The sequence below is a fragment of the Myotis yumanensis genome, unplaced genomic scaffold, assembly GCF_028538775.1.
Source record: "Myotis yumanensis isolate MYYU_CA2020_CCGP unplaced genomic scaffold, mMyoYum1.0.hap1 SCAF_3, whole genome shotgun sequence".
In the NCBI taxonomy this organism is placed as follows: Eukaryota; Metazoa; Chordata; class Mammalia; order Chiroptera; family Vespertilionidae; genus Myotis; species Myotis yumanensis.
In genome coordinates this window covers 173,874,676-173,895,655 of record NW_027223754.1, presented here as the reverse complement: position 1 = coordinate 173,895,655, position 20,980 = coordinate 173,874,676, and the positions used below count along the sequence as shown (strand labels likewise).

The 20,980-nt window shown below is 37.7% G+C and overlaps 1 protein-coding gene across 3 annotated transcripts in view; it reads right to left on the bottom strand.

The window, feature by feature from the left end:
- The window catches only part of CPNE8 (copine 8), a 199,647-nt gene that overhangs the window by 38,738 nt on the left and 139,929 nt on the right, over positions 1 to 20,980 (bottom strand). For all 3 annotated transcript variants that reach the window (XM_070410448.1, XM_070410447.1, XM_070410449.1), the window contains one exon: positions 6,403 to 6,449. In XM_070410448.1, the coding sequence (XP_070266549.1) occupies positions 6,403 to 6,449 (47 nt within the window). The remainder of the gene's footprint in view (positions 1 to 6,402; positions 6,450 to 20,980) is intronic.

The following is a 20,980-nucleotide window of genomic DNA, read 5'->3' as shown; positions in this document are numbered from 1 at the left end:
AAAGGGTTACAAGCATTCAAGGGCTAGTTCCACATGACATAATTTCTAAAAAAAGTGTCTGCTGACCAAGATGGCCTTAATATTCCCCTCAGTTTGACTAAACTTTAGACAGGTTTCTCCTGACTATAGGCCCGAGCTCCCTTTACTCAGAGCACTTACTTTATATAACTTGCAATTGTAAAACTCCACCTTCTGAGGTCTGAATCTCCTACAACCCAGGAATATCTTTCTCAAGGACCTGGGAGCCAGCTCTTTAAAATGTCATCATGAGAAAGAAAGAAATATCACATGATCTCACTCAGTTGTGGAATATAATGAACAACATAAACTGATGAACAAAAACAGATCTAGAGACATAGAAGCTCAAACAGACCATCAAACCTCAGAGGGAAGGCAGTGGGGGGGGGGGGGGTGGGTAAGAGATCAGCCAAAGGACTTGTATGCATGCATATAAGCATAACCAATGGACACAGACAGTAAGGGGGTGAGGGCAAATGCTGGGGGGGGGGGGGGGGGGGGGCAGGTGGGAGCAGCCAGGGAGAGGTCAATAGGGAGAAAAGGAGACATATTTAATACTTTAAACAACAAAGAATTTAAATTTGAAAAAAGAAAAGATACCATCCCTGTCACCTATAGTCTCTGTGGGACAGTAGGAGCCTAACTTTAAGAAATATTAATTAGCAAATAGAGATGACAAAATCACACAAACCACCTCCTCTATAATGTCCCCCAGTACTTGCCTACTAGTTCACCACAGCACTTAAATTCCTTCCCTTCTTTTGTTTTGGAGGAGTTAAGTCAATACCTTTCTTCTACTGTAATAGCTTTGATCCCTATTGTAATAGTTCTGAATAGAGTCTTCCTAGGATGTTTAATTTGTCTGGTACAATTCTTCTTTGACAAATTTCTTCTAAAGTAGGAATTTTGCCACTTAGTCAAAAGCCCACTGGAGCCACAGATAAGCAATACCATTCCTTGACTAAGTGGTTATTTAGCCACACTCTCAAGTATAAGAGTTGTTACCCAATGGTTGCAATATGGCAACTAATTCAATTTCACTTAGAAAACCACAACCTAAAATAAAAATACCACTAATATACCCAGCTCGTAGCCTCATGCACAATTGGGCTTGCTCCTATCCATTCAAAATGTTGCTTAACTCTTTCCAGCAACTTCTTCCAGACCAGTCTTTTCACTGGACCGATAAAGGTATCTTCCTTCCAATCATGACCTCTCAAGTTACCAACCTGTCCTAAAATTTGCTTTCTTCTCCTCCAGCTTATGTCTTCCTTGTTTCTACCGGCACGTACTGTCCTCTCTTACTCTTATGGCTCTTGTGTTCTGCACCACAAAATACAGCAATTTGCCAAACTGAGTGTCAATTCCTGAATCTGAGGCCATGTTTGTACCACCTCTGTATCTGCAACAATGTCTATGAAGAATGAATTTGTAGTAGGTTGATAACATTGGAGCTCAATTAATAATAATAGTAATTATAATAGCATGGAATCTAACATGTATTGAACTCCTTACTTCATATCTCACTTATTCCTTTTCAATGATGTATGGGTATTTTTATTATACCTATGTTTTAGATTACATAATTTTCAGATTAAATAACTTGCCCTAAATTACACAACAATACTTGATAAAACTAGAATATGAATCTAGGCAATCGGGTTCCATAGTTCTTACCCTTAGCTGTAACTCTTACTTAGGGGTCTTGTAATATTTTAAACCCTGAATATTATCAAATTGACATCTAATTTTGCTTTAGAGATACACCATGCTTTTGTAAAATATAATCCTACTTGGATATGATTATTTTTTAAAAAGCTCTTTTAAAAAAGCTTTGTCGAGATATAATTCATATAACTTAAAATTCACCCTTTTAAACTATACAATTTAATAATTTTAATTATATTCACAGATTACATATATATACATATATATATATATATACACACACACACACATATATATATATACTAGAGGCTCGATGCACAAAAATTTGTGCACTTGGAGGGGTCCCTCAGCCCAGCCTATGCCCTCTTGCAATCTGGGACCCCTCAGAGGATGTCCACCTGCTGGCTTAGGCCTGCTCCCTGGGGGATCGGGCCCAAGCTGGCAGTCAGACATCCCTCTGGCAGCCCAGCAGCCCTCGGGGGATGTCCACTTGCCAGCGGGAGCAGGCCTAAGCTTCAGTCAGACATCCTTAGCGCTGCTGAGGAGGCGGGAGAGGCTCCCACCACCACTGCTGTACTGGCAGCCATCAGCCTGGCTTGTGGCTGAGCAGAGCTCCCCCTGTGGGAGTGCACTGACCACCAGGGGGCAGCTCCTGCATTGAGTGTCTGCCCCCTGGTGGTCAGTGTGTGTCATAGTGACCAGTCATTCCCAGTCATTAGGGTCAGTTTGCATATTACCCTTTTATTATATAGAATAGAGGCCTGGTGCATGGGTGGGGGCTGGCTGGTTTGCCCTGAAGGGTGTCCCGGATCAGGATGGGGGTCCCACTGGGATGCCTGGCCAGCCTGGGTGAGGGGCTGATGGGTGTTTGCAGCTGGTCACACCCCCTTCAGGGTGGGGGGTCCCCACTGGGGTGCCCGGCCAGCCTGGGTGAGGGGCTGATGGCTGTTTGCAGGCTGGTCAAGCCCCCACCCCACCCAGTGGGGACACTCACCCCATGGAGGTTTGGCCAGCCTGGGTGAGGGGCTGATGGCTGTTTTCAGGCTGGCCACACCCCCTTTAGGATGGGAGGGGGTCCCCACTGGGGTTCCTGGCCAGTCTGGGTGAGGGGCTGAGGGCCGTTTTCAGGCTGGCCAAGTCCCCCAGCCTCTCCTTTTTTCCTTTTTTCTTTTTTTATTCTGGGATTTATTTACCTTCTATAATTGAAACATTGTAGCCTTGAGAGGAGCTCAGAGCCAGCCAGGGTGGGAAGGAGGAAAGCCTCCTGCTTGCTCCAGCTCCGTGGCCATGGCCAGCTGAAAGCAGGTATCTGGGGTTTATTTACCTTCTATAATTGAAACTTTGTTGCTTTGAGTGGAGCTCAGAGCCCGCCGCGGCAAGCGGGAAGCTTGGCTTCTTCCATCATTGGGGCAACCAAGCCTCCTGCTCGCTCCAGCTCCGTGGCTGCCAACAGCCATCTTGGTTGGGTTAATTTGCATATAGTCGCTCTGACTGGCTGGTGGGTGTGGCTTAAGGCATAGCGAAGATATGGTCAATTTGCATGTTTGTCTTTTATTAGTGTAGATATATATATAAATATATATATATCACTACAATCAATTTTAGAACATTTTCTCACCTCAGGACTTATTTCCTGATCCCACACAGCCCAGCAGACTTATTTCTTCTAAGGCTCATTTCTAACTTTGTGACTTTCTAAATAAATTTTCGCTTATGTTTTTTTTAAAAAAATTAAAATAGAAGAAGAAATTCTGTAGCTATTCACTATCATTTCCTTGTCAGTCCATCCATCTGAGCCCTAAACAATAACTAATCTACTTTCTGTCTCTATTAATTTGGTAATTCTGGACATTTCATATAAGTTGAGTTACATATGATATGGTCTTTTGTGACTAGCTTCTGTCACTCCATAGTCATTGCAAGGTTCATCTATGTTGTAGCATGTTTCACTTCATATTTCATACCTGTTATTGCTGAATAGCATTCATATCTACATACCACATCTTTCTACCAATTTGTGAGCTCGTGGACATTTGGGTTGTTTTCACATTTTGGCTATGTTGCTAAAAATATTCATGTACAAGATTTTGTATGGAGGCATGATTTCATCTCTCTTGTGTTTATATCCACGAGTGAAAGTGCTGGGTCACATGGTAACTATAATAACTTGAGAAACTGTCAAAGTATTTCCCAAAGTGGCTGCACCATTTTACAGTACCACCCACAGAGTACGAGGATTCCAATTTCTCTACATGCTCACCCATACTTGATAACTTATTTGTAGATTATGGCTAACTGAGAATTGTGAATCTTTTTTTTCCCCTCAAGTCTGCTTTCCATTGGGTCAGTTTCACATTTCCTCAAATTTTGATAGAGATTAAATTGAATCTGGAGATCAAGTTGGGAAATATTACCAACTTAACAGTATCGACTTTTCCAACCAATAAATGGCGTGTTTTTTACACTTATTTAGACCTTTAATCTTTCAACAATTTTTTTCTGAATAGTTTTTAGAAGATAAGTTTTATACTCACTTTGTTAAATTTACTCCTAAGTATTGGATTCCTTTTGATACTATTGTAAATATAATTTTCATAATTTCATTTTCTGATTGTTCATTGGAAATGTGTAGGGAAAAAAATTATTTTATATATTGATATTTTATCCTTCAATCTTACTGAATTCATTTATAGGTTCTAACAGATTTTTAAGAGGTTAATTAGGATTTTCTATATACAAGATTATGTCATCTGCAAATAAAAATAGTCTAACTTCTTTATTTCTAATCTGGATATATTTTATATCCTTTTCTTGCCTAGTTGCTCTGGATACAACTTCCAGTACAATGTTGAATAGAAGTGGTAATAGTAGACATTCTGTCTTCTTCCTTATCTTAGGGGGAAAGCATCCAGCTTTTCACTATTAAGTATAATGTTAGCTATGAGTTTTTCATTTAGTCCCTTCTTTATTAAGGCAATTTCTATTCCTAGTTTGTTAAGTGTTTTTATCATGAAAGTATGTTGGACTTTGTCAAATGCTTTTTCTGCATCAATTGAGATGACTCTATGGTTTTTAAATAATTTTCTACTTACCTTATTTGATTTTTTAATATTAAGACAATGTAGTACATTCCTGTGAAAAATCTTAGTTGGTCAGAGTATATAATTCTCTCTATGTATTGCTGAACTCAATTTGCTAACATTTTATTGAGAATTTTTATATCCATTTTCCATAAAATATATTGATCTTTAGTTTTTCTTTTCTTGTGATATCTTTGTCTGGTTTGGGTATCAAGCTAATACTGACCACATAGAATGAGTTGGGAAGTGTTCCCTCCTCTTCTATTTTTTGGAAGAATTTGTGAAGAATTTTTATTAATTCTCCTTTAAGTATTTGGTAGGATAGTGAAGCTATCTGGACCTAGGTCTAGAAAAACTTTGTGGGTAGTGTTAACATTTTATTACAAAATTCAATTTTTTATTAAAGGTCGGTTCAGATTATCTACTTTTTAAGACAGTTTCAAAAGTTTGTGTCTTTCTATTGAATAGATTCTTGCTCCTCTTGCTAATGTTCATCAGTGAATAAAAGCTAGTATTTTAAACCAGTGGGGCTTTAGGTTTTACTTCTATGTTCCACATTTTATTGAATAAAACACATGAGTAAAAATCATTAACTTGAAGTCATAATGCTGGAGAATAAATTTAATATGTAGTCTAAGGTTCCTGAATTATAGTTTGGTTTCCTAGTTTATATTTCTAACTCAAGAATTAATAAGCCAAGATGTATTTATTACTAAAAAGATATTCTGGATCATTTTCCCCCATTGTATAAGAGGACAATTGAAATAAGTGATTTCCAAGGTGCTTTCTAACCTAAAAATTCTATTATTTTGTGAAATGTGAGTCACTGTGAAAGAAATGTGAGGTAAAGGAAATATAAAGTGAGGACCATAATAAGCACAATAAATAATTTGGAAAAAAAACCTAGATAAATATAAACTGATGACAACTTCTGGTAAAAGTTAAATAATGAGATTCATGTTCTAATGATACATAATTGATATCAGATAACTGTCCTATTTAAAATAAAGTTACCTCAAAATAAAATTAAAAGTCCACTACTTTTCTTTTTTAAAATATTTGATATGCAAATTATAAATATCTGCACATGGACTCTTAGATGACACCTCTTCTGAATTAAATATAAATGTGTTAACATGAATAGTTCTTAAATATTCAAGTAAAAATAAACCATGTCAACTAAGGTACAAGTACTTGAATTACATTCATATAAATTAATACTCATAGAAATACTATAAAAATGAGGACCATAATTAAACAAATTTCAGGATTATAATTATGTATGGAGAATGGGGAAGGATAAAAGAAATGGAGTGGGGTACATAATGGGCTTAACTAAATCTGGAATTATCTTTTTAAAAATATGCAAAACAAAAATGATCATATTTTGATATTTAATAAATTTGAATGGGACTATTACATACTTTTGTTATATTTCTTGTAGCCCTCTCTATACCTGAACTAATTCATAATGTTAAAAAGAAAAAGGAAAATTTATCTGAATATCTGAATTTTATATGAAACACTTCAGAAGTATGAAAATATAGAAATAAAATATCAAAATATCATGAAAATAAATATTTATATTTCACTTAGTTGCTGATCATTTTTATTAGGGGGTAGTCATAATACTCACCATTTGAAGCTGTAAAATCAATAGCCACCGTGAAATTGATTTGCGTTCTAGAATATAAGTAAATAAAAATCGTTAATAATGAAATAATTTCACAAAAAGTTTGATTTCCGTTTGTGTTACCATATTACTTAACATAACTGATTTTCTTAAATATTACTGGCAACTATGTTACAGTACATACACACTGGATAGTATCAGATACGCAGTTTTTAATGGTAAGAATTTGGCAAAATATCTTTACAATTATACACCTGTAAAAAAAAAACATAAGGTGTCCGCAATAAAAATGAAGAAGTCAAATTGCAAATAATTATTTGCCAGTCTCCAATGTCCGCATTCATTTTTAATTTGCTTTCAAAATTATTCTATAATCCATGCTAAATTATTATGCCCTTAAAAGTGTGACATGGCTAAAATAATATCTAGGACTCTAGTAATATCATTTCTTGAACTCATTCTTTCCAAAATTAAAAAAAACACATGATTTTCTCCTGCTTTCCTAAAAAAATGAAGTATTTCAGACACAGATCCATCTCTCAGTGATTACTGACTTCTGGTGTGTGTGTGTGTGTGTGTGTGTGTGTAGATATAAATGTTTATTTGGATGAAATTGGTTGTGTATACTTTCAGCAATTGATAATTAACCCAAAATGATTTTTTAGGGATTATATTGTTCCTTTTTTTTCTGATAGAAAGATGTACCTCTGAGTCTTTCTATAAGTAATTTAGCCTCTTTTTCACCAAGTAAGGCATAAAAACACAAATATGTGACAATGATATGATTACTGGTATAACCTGCATCATATTTAATTAAAAAAATAATTTTAATTGAAAAAGCAAATCATTTGAAAACATGACTACTTAGACTATTTTTAGTAACAAATTACTTTGACACTGCACAATTGATTTACCACTTCAGGTCTGAAAGTGTTGTTTAAATGGTGGTAGTGTTGCTGGTGGCGATGACGTTAGGTATTTCAGCATAGGGTCCCTTTTAGTTCTGTTAGCACTAACTATAGTAACATTTCCTTCTGTCTTTAAAAATTAAGCCTGAAGAGCCCTAAATACTATTCAGGTATTGAAACAAACTCAATCATTATTTCCTAAGGAATGTATCTTTTATGCTTTACATTTAATAAAAAAAAAAACTAATAAAGATTCTCTTTATAGCTACATGGTAATTTCTTTTTAGATTAGAAATTAGGTTTATAGGCTAAGAATATAGGTTAATTTGGAACATACACTAACTAGAATGAACCAAAATGAGTTTTAAAATTTTTAGAAAAAGAATATAGGGACATACTTGGGATACATTTTGAGATAATAAATCTTTTTAAGGAACTTGAAAGAACTGTCACCATCGGTGAATTACCTTGTCATTCTGCTGAAAGGGACTGAACTGACTCTACTACAGGGAGTATGGTATATTAGAAAGGGTACAGCTTTTGAGTCTGAAAAAACTGGGTTTGAATTCCAACAATCTAGTTACTGACATTAGTCAAGTTTTAAAACTCTCAGAGGGAAGGTGCCTGGCACAATAACTCACTCTCTCTCTCTCTCTCTCTCTCTCTCTCTCTCTCTCTCTCGCTTTGTTAATCCTCACCCCTCACCCGAGGATATTTTTTCCATTGCATTTTAAAGAGAGAGGAAGGGAGGGAAAAGGAGGGGGAGAGGGAGGGAGAGACAGAAAGAGAAACATCAATGTGAGAGAGACACATTGATTGGTTGCCACCTTCAGGGGCCCGGATGGGGGCGGGACGACCTGCAACCCAGATAAATGCCTTGGACTGGAATCCAAGGCACGATTTTTAGGTGTGTGGGCCGATGCTCTAACCACTTTGCTATAAGGGCCAGGGCTCAATTCTCTTTTATAACAGTGTTTGCACAATGCTTTCCACACACTGGAATGCCCACCTGGTGGTTGACTGATTTCAAGATTTGATTGGTTCTTTGCCTCATTCTGCATGTCAGAAAGAATCTTACTGTTTTACTGTTTTGAATCAGCAGGATGCAAATCAGAAGAAAAATGTGATAGCTCAATTCACAAAGTGCTTCATGGTTGTGACAGTCCCTTAGCCTGTTATTACACCATTTGGATTTTCCATTTAAAAAACTATAATTCAACAATTATTTATTGAGCATTTTCTGATGGTCAAGCCCTATGTTTAAGTGATAAAGAGAAAGCAGTAGCAAACCAAACACTATCCTTGAAAACTCATAGAGTTTGCAATTCCAGCTTCTAACAAAAAAATGACAAAAACAGCACAGGAGTTCATAACAATTCATAGTTAATAACATGACCTAAATCTCAACTGTGCATTTAAAATTTGTTCATTCCCATGATTTCTAAGAATTTGTCATTAATAGTATAATGTATACTTACTATATACCAAGTGTATTTTGAAAAAAAAAATAATAAAAGTTTTTTTTAAGTTGCTAGCAAAACCATAACTTTAGACTATAAGGCAGATTTCTTCAAGACTCTGATAAATTATTTGTGTCATAAAAGTAAGCCAGACAAAACATCTTCATTATTAATCTTGTTACCCTTTTTCATTCTTCAATATTTCTTGAAGACTAATGTTAGAGAAAAAAATCAATCATGTGTCAAAATAAGAAATCTGAATTTACAGGCGATGATTGAATATTCATATTCAGAATATTCATAAAACTATCACATGTAAGTCTCAAAATATTCTGTTCAGGAAGTGTCACTTTAGCTGTCATTTTGTTTTACTATAGTCTGCATTTATGTTACATTATATTCTAGAGTATAAAACAAGGCATGCCTGCCAAATTTCATAAGTTAGTAGTAACATCTTATGAGACTTCCCAATTCATACATCCTACTACTGCTAAAATATATACTTGGAAAAAGTCCTTATTTAACTCTGCCACCTTTCCAAAAGCTGTGAATGACAGACAAATCAGATGTCAAGATGGGAAATGTAACTAGCAAAGCAAAGTTCCATAGAAAACAAGTCCAGGTGTGCATATTGAAGAAAACTGCACATATGTATGCACTCCCACACACACGCACACACAGAATAATACCATCTAAAATAACTTTCCTACAACTGTCTTTATACATTAATTCTTGAGAACTAACAACTGTGCTGGGGGTGTACGGAAGGATTGCATTACTTTCTCCCCAGTTTCAAGTTCTGTTTAGTTGCACAAACTTAACATTATTAACATGAAGGATAAACTTTTCTCCACCCTTCTTTAAATGAATCTTGACAAATGCAGATTCAGATCCACAAGCTATTGGATTCTAGAACCCAAAAGTGCAGATGAGATGTCTTCCCACTCTTAATATCCCTCTCATTATTGCCATGCTGGTACCAAGACTTTGCTTCTGCCTTGACTTACTGGCTATGCAATCAGGTTTCTACTTCAGTTCTAGAATCTGCCCTACACCTGTTCACTTGCCTCTGGCATTATCATCACCCTAATCCCGCAAAACCTCAGCTCACTGTGGGCTAAACCTTGAATCCTTTTCTGTCTTACCTTTTTCCTCTTTTGTTAAAGTAGTTCAACTACCTAATTGGCAACACAAACAGCAACCAGATTCTAAGTTTCACTGCATCTTCACAATCCCTGCTTCCCATGCCCATAAACTTTAGAGGATTCATTACCCTTGACAACTGAGATCTGCTAGAATGAGGGCAGGCTTTGAGATGCAAATTCAAATATAAATACTTTCACCTTCTTGCAATGTGATCTTGGGAAAGCTATTCAATCTCTTTGCACCTCATTTGTAATAAATTAAGAATAATGAAACCTCCCTTGGATTATTTATCATAAATACTCATAGTAAAGTGGGAAGAGAGGGAACAATATCTCAATGTAATTAAGGCCATATATGACAAACCCACAACCAACATCATACCCAATGGGCAAAAACTAAAAGCGTTTTCCTTAAGATGAGGAACAAGATAGGATGTCTGCCAGCACCACTCTTATTCAACATAGTACTGGAAATCCTACCCACAGCAATCAGACAGGAAGAAGAAATAAAAGGCATCCAAATTGAAAAGAAATAAGTAAAACTGTCATTATTTGCAGATGACATGATACTGTATATAGAGAACCCTAGAGATTTCACCAAGGAACTACTAGAACTGATAAGTGAATTTAGTCAAATACCAGGATACAAAATAACCAGGAATCAGTTGCATGTCTATACACCAACAATGAACTATCAGAAAGGTGAACTAAGAAAACAATCCCATTCACAACTGCATAAAAAATACCTTGTAATAAATTTAACCAAGATGTAAAAGTTCTGTACTTGAAAAATTCTAAGACATTGAGGAAAGAAATTGAAGAAGATATAAATAAGTGAAAGCATATACCATGTTCATGGACAGGAAGAATTAACATCATTAAAATGTCCATACTACCAAAAGCAATCTATAGATTCAATGCAATTCCTATCAAGATACCAATGGCATGGTCCACAGAACAGTAACAGATGTCACAAAAATTTATATAGAACCAAAAAAAGACCCTAAATAGCCAAAGAAATCTTGAGAAATAATAACAAAGTTGGAGGAATCATACTCCTTGATATCAAGTTATACTACAAAGCTGCTGTACTTGAAACAGCCAGGTACTGGCATAAGAATAGACATATAGATCAATGGAACAGAACAGAGAGCCCAGAAATAAACCTACACCTTTATGGCCAATTAATATTTAACAAAGAAGACAATAACATAAAATGCAATAAAGATAGTCTGTTCAATAAATGGTGTTAGGACAGATACACATAAGAAAATGAAACTAGACCACCTTCTTACAACTGCACACAAGAATAAATTCAAAATGGATCAAAGACTTAAATGTTAGACTCAAAACCATAAAAATCTTAGAAGAAAACACAGGCCGTAAAATCTTGGGCATTTCTTGTTGGGGACCAGGTGTAAGCTGACAAGGTCCTTGCACCTGAATGGGCTAGCAAGGCTGGGACCCTTACCCACACAGTTTTCCCAGACTTGTTTGGATGGCGGTTATCAGTAGAATGAGAGCAACCTTTATAGAATGAGAACAGCCTTTCATGGCTTACCAAGAAGTCTGTAACTATTTACTGAGATTTGCTGTACCAAGAATTTGTCCTTCTGCTCTGTCTCTCCCTTAGAGATTAAGAGGAACAAAGAATACATTCCTCTTGACAGACCTCCTATTCAGTGTCTTGTGTATATAAGGCTTTACGTGCTTAATAAATTTGCTGTAGTTCCTCGAATGAGCTGCAGTCCTCCCGATCCCGCTTTCCTGTCTTTCTTTCTTTTCTCAATTCCCACCTCCCTGCCTCAGCCCGGCTCAACCTGTCAGGCTGGTCCTGACAATTTCTTATAGCCATATTTTTTTCTGACAAATCTCCTCAGGCAAGGTAAACAGAAGAAAAAAAATAAACAAATGGGAATACATCAAACTAAAAAGTTTGTGCACAGCAAAGGAAACCACCATCAAAATGAAAAGACAATCCACTGAATGGGAGAATACATTAATCAATACATCTGATAAAGGGTTAATATTCAAAATTTTATAAAGAACTTTTAAAACACAACACCAAAAAGACACACACACACACACACACACACACACACACTTACACAAACAATCCAATTACTAAATGGGCAAAGCACTTGAATAGACACTTCTCCAAAGACGACATACAAATGGCCAATAGATATGAAAAGATGCTCAAAGTCACTAGTCATTAGGGGGATGCAAATTAAAACCACAATGAGATGTCACTTCACACCTGTCAGAATAGGTATCATCAACAAGTCAACAAACAAGTGTTGGTAAGGATGTGGAGAAAAGGGAACCCTCATGCTTGTTGGTGGGAATGCAGATTGGTGCAACCACTGTGGAAAACAGTATAGCGGTTCCCTAAAAAATAAAAAATGTAATTGCCTTATGATAACCCAGCAATCCCACTTCTGAGAATATATCTGAAGAAACCTGAAACACTAACTCGAAAGAATATATGCACCTCTATGTTCATTGCAGCATTATTTATGATAGCCAAGATTTGGAAGCAACCCAAGTGCCCATCAGTAGATGAGTGGGTAAAACAAGCATGGTCATTTACACAGTGGAAAGCTGCTTGGCCAAGGAGGGGAAGAAAATCCTGCCTTTTGCAGAGATGTGGATAGGCCTGGAGAGTATTGTGCTGGGGGGAGTGGGCCAGTGAGAGAGGGACAGGAGCCATGTGATTTTGCTTATATGTGGAGTTTAATGAACAGAATCCCCTAAATCTCATGACATGCAGCTATGGGGCTGGACAACAACGCGATGGACAACCACTGGGCTGGACACTATCGAGACAGGCAGCTACTACTGCCAGAGGCAGCTTCCCAGCCAGGCATTATCGTGAGAGGAAGCCACTATTAAGATGAAGACACTACCATGAAAGGCTTTCACTATCAGGCTGCTATAGGCCGGGCACTATCGGGCACTATTGTAAGAGGCAACTACCCAGCCAGGCACTATCAGGAGAGGCAGCTACAGGGGCCAGACTATGTTAGAACAGGCATCTACATGGACATTTCTGTGATATGTAATAATAATAAGGAGGAAATAAAATATGGTCTTGATTGGAGAAAAACAAATAAAAAAAAACCCTTCCTTGGATTGTTGTGAGGACAAGAAAAGCACCTATAGCCAACACTCAGTAAGTAGTTGTTATGATTATTATCATATCATTGATGCTAGTTTTGCAGGACTTGACTTTTGCATACTTCTTGGAAAACTGGAGGATTCTGTGATTACATTTCTGGAACTGCCAGAGAGCTGCAGGTTATTCCTCAGCGCCTGACCCTCCCATGTCAGATTTCCTTTCCTCTCACCAGCCCCTAAGGCCCTAACATGCCCCACCTCAAACTGAACCACGAGTGATCCAAACTTTTAGAACTTACCTGGGTCCTTCCTCAAACAAAACCCCTCTGCATTAAGTGATTGTAAGCTTTGAGCCCTGCCTTATTTTCCTTTCTATAGCTCCAAGCTTTCTGGATTTCTGAGGGATCAGTGAAACGTCAAAAGGAAGAATAAAACTGGAGACAAGTGATGTGATTCTTCAACTATTTATGCTAATAATCTTGGTCTTTACTAAATCTAATTTTCACAAACTAACAAACCTTTGTGCTTTCTCTAGACTGAAGACTGATTTCAGTTTTGTTTTTTGTTTTTAACACAGTAAGGGTGATCTAAAGTACAATTGCTCAAGGTCTTACAGTTCAAAAACTCATCAAGGAAGGTATGCAAGATGTCTAACTTTTTTTCAAACCACTAATTTAGAGAATATCTCATGAGTGGCATAATCAAAATATCAATCCCAAACAAAAAATATAAGCACTACCCAGCCAAATCCCTTTTTCACTAAGGTAGGTACTGAGGAGGCACTGGTGCCTAGTAGAAAGACTATGAACTTCTGAATCACAGACGAGTCTGAAACCCAGAATCACTGTCCAGTATTCGCTGGCACCCTGCTCCGGGGGCGAAAAGACCCCCTCCCTCTCTTGGGCCGGTGAGAAACTGACCTCACCACACTGACGTCCAGAAACTGCCCCACCCCGGTGGAAAGTCCCTGCCGGACAAACGGCTCCTGGAAATGGCCAAAACCGCAGGACAGACCGCAGGTTTCACCTGACTCCAGAAAACCCCCACTGCCACCAGTCTCTGCCAGCATAAAAACTTGCCCCTGCTCCAGTCTGGCGCGGCTTCTCCAGCTCCCCTCTCCGAGCTGGTGAACCCGCCCGTGTGCTCCCAATAAAACCTGTTTAATCTGGTCTCTGATTGGACTCACGGTTTTTCCTTGAGGCGGCGTAAAACCTAATAATCACAACTAGTCCCCTTGTTGTGAATCCTTTGAAAAATTGCCAAGTGTCTGAGCCCCAATAATCTCATGATAAATAGGTAATAGCTACTCTGAAAAAGTCCTCTAATTATCTATCTATACATATTTATAAAAGCCTAAGCAACCAAATGACCAAACAACCAGTTGCTATGCCACGCACTGACCACCAGGAGGCAGATGCTCAATGCAGGAACTGCCCCCTGGTGGTCAGTGCGCTTCCACAGCCAACCTCCTACGATCGGCCAACCTCCCATGGTCCCACCCCCTGGCCACAATCTGGACTGGGCGAGATGGCCCCAATTGGCCCAGATCACCATCCAGGCTGAGGAACCCCACCCATTCACGAATTCATGCACCTAGCCTCTAGTTAGAAATAAAACCCAAAATACCTGCACATAACAAATAGTCTACAGGCTGTAGGAAAGCTACCTTCAGCAATCAATGCCATTCTCTCCTGGTTCATATTAATTCTTTCCTCCGGGGTCAGAAGAGTCAGTTCTATCTTTACATTAATGTGTGTGTGTGTGTGTGTGTGTGTGTGTGTGTGTGTGTGTTTCATTAATTCTTCCCATTGTGTTTGTGAGAAACAAAGGTGGCTCCATCTTGAAACTAATATAACATTTTGACTCCTGAATGAACCCTGAGCCTTGACTATGGGATGGGTTGTGGAATGTACATGAGAGCTCTGGGCTAATTACAAATTCCCATTAGTTCTGCCTTGTTGGGTTCGAGCCCCTCTGCCAGGGACTGGCCCTTCAAGGATGCCAGGTATTAGAGGAGATATGAGTAGTTATAGGCTTATAGGAGAGTCTTTATTGCAGACCAAGTAGCCATTGCTAACTAGGAGCTATCAGAACAGTTCTTCAAAGTAGCCTTACAGAGCAGTAGCTGTGCAAAGCAGCCTCAGCAAACATAGGGGCCATTGTACACATAAAAGCAGAGCTTCGGCCTGTGGACCAAAGGGTCCCGGGTTCAATTCCGGTCGGGGGCACATGCCTAGGTTGCAAACTCCGTCCAACTTGCAGGAGGCAGCCAGTCAATGGTTCCCTCTCATCATTGATGTTTCTATCTCCCTCTTCCTCTCCCTTCCTCTCTGAAATCAATAAAAATATATTTTTTTAAAAAAAGCAGCCTCGCCTTGGCTGGTCAGTAACACATCTTTATACCAACTTAGACAAAAGAGGCATCTTGCCAAATAGTGACATCAATACTTGGGTTACAGAAATGCACGCCTGCGCATTGCGTACAGTACAATCATGGTGTCCTTGCTTTTGCAACTGCGTATGGTAACTTGTCCTTGAACATCCAGTGTACTCTGATCAGGGTTCCCACATGCCTCCAGAGCAAGATGCCCTCAATGATATCCATGTCTTTTTATTAAAAAAAAAAATTTATTGATTAAGTTATTACATATGTGTCCTTATCCCCACATTATCCCCATCCCCCCCCCCCCCCCCACCACTCATGCCCTCACCCCCCTGTTGTCTGTGTCCATTGGTTGGGCCTATATGCTTGCATATAAGTCCTTTGGTTGATATCTTCCCCTTACCCCTACCCTTCGCTACCTTCCCTCTGAGGTTTGACGGTCTGATTGATGCTTCTCTGTCTCTGGATCTGTTTTTGTTCATCAGTTTATGTTGTTCATTATATTCCACAAATGAGTGAGATAACAGGTCCTGGATCCCGAGCCCCCAGCACCTGGTTGCTTTGCTCCCCCAAGCATTCCTTTCCCAGCATGGAGGCTTGCTGCTTAGGAGACATAAGCACACAGTCTGGGGGGTGGAAGGCACTAAGATATCCATGTCAAGAAGCACCCAAGAAGCACCTCCTATGTTAGGATCCTTTATGAACTCTTGATATAGAGATGGAACTGTCAGCCTCTTTCTCTGGTTTTGGCCCCGGAAGGGGCAATGAACCCCCAACCAGTACAGGCAGTAAGGACTGTCTGTAGATAACTTAAAAACAATAGTGTAATCTTCTAATGTTCAATTCACATTCCAATATACCAGCAATCTAAGCAATGTTAGTAATAAATTCTCCCACCCTACCAAAACCTGCACTTATAAGCCACCCTTGTTTATCTTTGTTTCTTTTCCCCTGGCCCAACCTTTCAATTGCCCACCAAAGAGATACTATACTTTAGAGATAGTGTGGCTAAAAGTGCACACTCCAATCATGAAACATAACTAAGAAGCAGCCTGGTACAAAGTAGATTATCAATATTTTGGCTAAACCAGCCATGGTTATGATGATGACGCTACATAAGTTTCCTCTGACTTTGAAATAGATAGCTCTGAAAACATCATTTGAAAGTGAACAAGCTGGCAACCCCCAAAGAGATAACTGGACATCTCTAGACTTCTAAAGCATGCATTTTGCATGTTAAAAAATTAGAGTCAAGAATTAACCAAAACAATGTTGGTGAGCCTTAATATGTATAAAAGTTTCTCTTCTAAATCTTCGGGTAGATGAGTTTAGTTTATGTATGGTAATGTTCTATGTGAATGTACTTATAGGAGGCAGAATGGCTTTATTTTCATTAGATTTATCCCCATTTAGTGCTGTAGGGTTTAGCTCTCCACTGATTTTATGAAAGCAAAACACTTGGGTGCCACCACAAGAAGCACTATAAAAAATCCTGGACATGTATATTCAGTTTTCCAATAAGAAATTGGATTTGAAAAAACCCAAAAACCTTATAGTGTTTCATGTTCTGGCAAGATGTGCTCCCTTAGGCAACATAACCAATATACTGCCACCAATTTTATAAAACTAAGGCAAACATTTAACAGCATCATTGCACTGGCTTCAAGTATTTTTTAAGGAAAAAAGAATCCTTATGGAGCTTGTTGATAACAGAACTTACTGATATTCAACTCACATTTAAATTAACAGTATCAAGAAGCCCACTTTAGTCTTTAAAATTAGTTTACAACAGTAGGTAGCTCTTCCTCCTCCCCCACCCCCAATTATTGATAAATCTTTTATCAACAATGTCAGACAAATTTTAGATTCAGGGTCACCAGTTTGCATTGAGATCGACTAGAATCAAAAGAATGTCCTGGCATTTCTGCAGAGAGAATTGAACTACAAAAAAAAAATGACTTTTCTTGACTTTGTAAATATGAATATATCTTTTTTCTCTCCATGTCTTGGATAAACAAGACAACTACCACCAATGCTATTATGATGATCAAATGAGGTAAGATATGTTGGAATTTCAAAGAAATTCAAATTATTCAGAAAAACGATAGTAGCGTTTACTGAAGATGAACTATATGCCATTTAATCCATAGAGCTTCTCTATGAGACAGGCATTTTTATTTTTATTCCTAGTTCAAAGAAATGGAAACAGGCTATGCTAACAAGAGACAGATCTAGGATTTGAACTACGCAGTTAATGCCAGAGCCCAGCTTCTTAGCCCCTGCTATGCACTACCTCAATTATCAGCAGCCACCTCTATACTTGACCTCTTGTCAAACATTTACCTCTTATTTTGATTCTTGCCCAGAACTTGCCCACTTAGCATCTCCCCATTACCTTCTCTCATGTTTCCTTTCTAACATGTGAGGAGAATAAGCACCTGATGCTTCTAGTCTTGACTTGCCTTTCGCCAAGTCACTGCAAACCCAGATACGGAGTTAAGTTGAGAACATTTCTGGCAGAGGCAACACAAAAGCATTTTTTCTTATCCCAGAAAGCCTGGTCCATCTGTTTTGTTTGGTAATTGTGGTATGAGGCATGCAAAGAGAAAGGTCACAAGATGAGAAATTCTGAGAGAGACACACATGGGGGTTTGTTATCCAGATCATTGAATTGTCACACTCTTTGTTTAAAAGCCCTATTTATTTATGTTTCATTATGTTAAGAGATTTGGGGGAAAGAGTCAAAAGTCCAGCTTAAAATGGCTTGCTAATTAAATTATGTTTAGTCAGTGGCTACTGTGTGTTCAGCTCTATAAAATATTTTAAAATTGCCAGTCTCCTTGAGAGACACATCATACAAACAGACAATTAAAATAACACCCAGGGAAACTAACACTGGATGTAAGTGGTAGGATATCAGGACCAGTTGGATGAGAGTTTGGGTGTTCTTCAGAGGAAGAAAATTGACCATTTGTAGACCTGCAAGTTTCTAATACACACAATTGTCTGATAAAAGCATAGACTAGGGTTTGTGTTGATGTGAAATCCTTGGAGCTTAGGGGGACTGGTGTGCATCAGAATTTGTTTTCCCCCCCTCATCTGCCAGTCAAATACTAGTAGATGTAGAAAGCTTTACAAACATTTGTTCTTGGTCATGTTAGTGGTGGAGTAGAGTTTCATGAAGACTTAAGACACATAGAGGATGGAAGGGCAGATAAAACCAAACTGAAACATATTATTCTGCCCTCAGATCCCTAGAGTGTGAGCTATTGGGAATATGGAAAAAATGTATTTTATAAATCTGTAGAGATCAATAAAGCCAGTTCACCAATGATAATCAATGGTGTTACCCTAAAGGAAGTCACAGATTTCAAAACATTTCTGTAATTTTGTATGAATCTGACATGACCCTTATCAATAATAACTGGAATTGCCCTGGCCAGTTTGTTCAGTGGATAGAGCAGACCCAAGGGTCCCGGGTTTGATTCCAGACAAGGGCACATACCTCAGTTGCGGGAGGCAATCAATTGATGTTGTCTCTCTCACATCGCTGTTTCTCTCTCCCTGTCTCTCCCCCTCCCTTGCACTCTCTCTAAAATATCAATGGAAAAAATATCCTCAGGTAAGGATTACCAACAACAACAAAATAGCAACTGGAATATTGAATACCATAAATTAATTACTGAATAAACATCTTTAGTTGCTAATTATATCAGACTTTTAATATTTAAAATTATTTCTCTTTTTAAAAAATTTATCTTTACTGTTAAAAGTATTACAGATGTCCCCTTTGCTTTCTCCCCCCATTGATCCCACTCCTATGAATATATCCTAAGAAACTCAAAACACCAATAAGAAAGAATATATGTACCCTTATGTTCATAAAATTATATCTTAATAAGAAAAAACAATTTAAAAACACGGCAATAATTGTACAGAGTGTGATTAAAAATAATGACCCTAAGATCAACAACCCAGAAGAGGCAAACAGGTTTTATTATTCTACAGTAAGACCTCCTTTGTGGATATTATTCTTCTATGTAGAAAATAAAACTCTTTACTACTTCAAGTCATAAAATGTTTCTTACGCTACAGGAAAATCATGGTACTGCTTAAATAAAAAAGTTCCAAAATTCAGATTTTTATTTCACAAGATATTTACATAAAAATAGGATCTTGGCTGATTTTGAATGCATCTGTCTCATGCCTCCTCTATTCACCGTGTACCTGAATCCATAAACCTGTAGACTGCAGCCAAACACAGTGTTTTAGGAATTCAGACAGTGAATGAACAGTAACAAGCTAACAAATGATTTCACAATCAAGGTTATATTTTCATGTAAATGCCTACTTCAATAATGGTGAAAATAATGGACTCCTGGAATATGCAACACTAAAAATTAGGCCTGTAAAAACTTTCATTTGAAAGGGAAGATATTAAAGGTCTATGAAAACAGTTTTGTTTAGTATTTAAATGTGTTCATTCTTAACTCTGCAAAATTTCTACTTGGATTCATGAGGAAACAAATAACGTTTTTATAACTTTCTATTTTATTATATTTGTGTGAGATGAAACAAGAAGAGAGATGACATTTTAAAGTGCAATTTGAGCATTTCGAAGAGTTAATCACAATCTACTAGTCCTACATATCCCACATCAGTCAACGGTTTTGCCCCCTTTATTTTCATCCTCCCACACAACCCACGTAAGGGAAATAGTTTAGAAAATTCATGTAGAGAAAAAAAAATACAGGAAAAGCTCAACTAACTTTATTCTAAATGACCCAGAGCTAGCCAGACTACCAATTTAATTATTGTTACTCATAATTTTATATGATGATTTTTCACCTTTATTGAAGACCTCTAGCTTTACTTGCCAATTAAGATTCAGCACAAATAAGCATAACTCAACAATAGTTTCTCCTAGACTACAAAGGCTATGATGAATAGGTCCCTGAATTGATGCCATGACAATTAGCAACAATGACGCTAACCCAAATTAACAACAAAACAATCCACAAATGCCAGTAACAAATGCTGATATTTGGGTATTTAAGTTAAAAGTGAGTAGCTTCTCTGATTTATTATAAAAACAAAACTGAATTCAACACTTAGTACCAATAGCTTCTGCAATATTATATTTGGATATAATGGTGGAGCATTTCTTCAAAAAAGCTAATGTTGAAAAACGAATCTTCAAATATGCTAATACAACCTCCAAAATACTGTTTTGGGGTTGCTTGCTTGATTATAGCCCAACGTGTTAGCTTATTTTATTGTTCTTCTTCAATGCAATCACAAGGCAAAAAGAAACAAGGCCAGATGACTAAATCAAGAAGAGCCTTTTTAGATGTGTGCTGACGAGGAGTAGAGACCAAAGACCAAAATGTGAATATTGGGGAAGTTTAGCTGAAGTGTTGACAACACTAGGGATGTAGCTGCCAGTCAGCTTTCTGCCTTCTGTTCTCAGTTGAAAACACGCAACCTTTTTTTGGTGGGACTGAGAGAAGAAGCAGCAGAAAAAACGCAAAACAATTTTTTAAAAAGAGTTCTGAAATCTGTTTC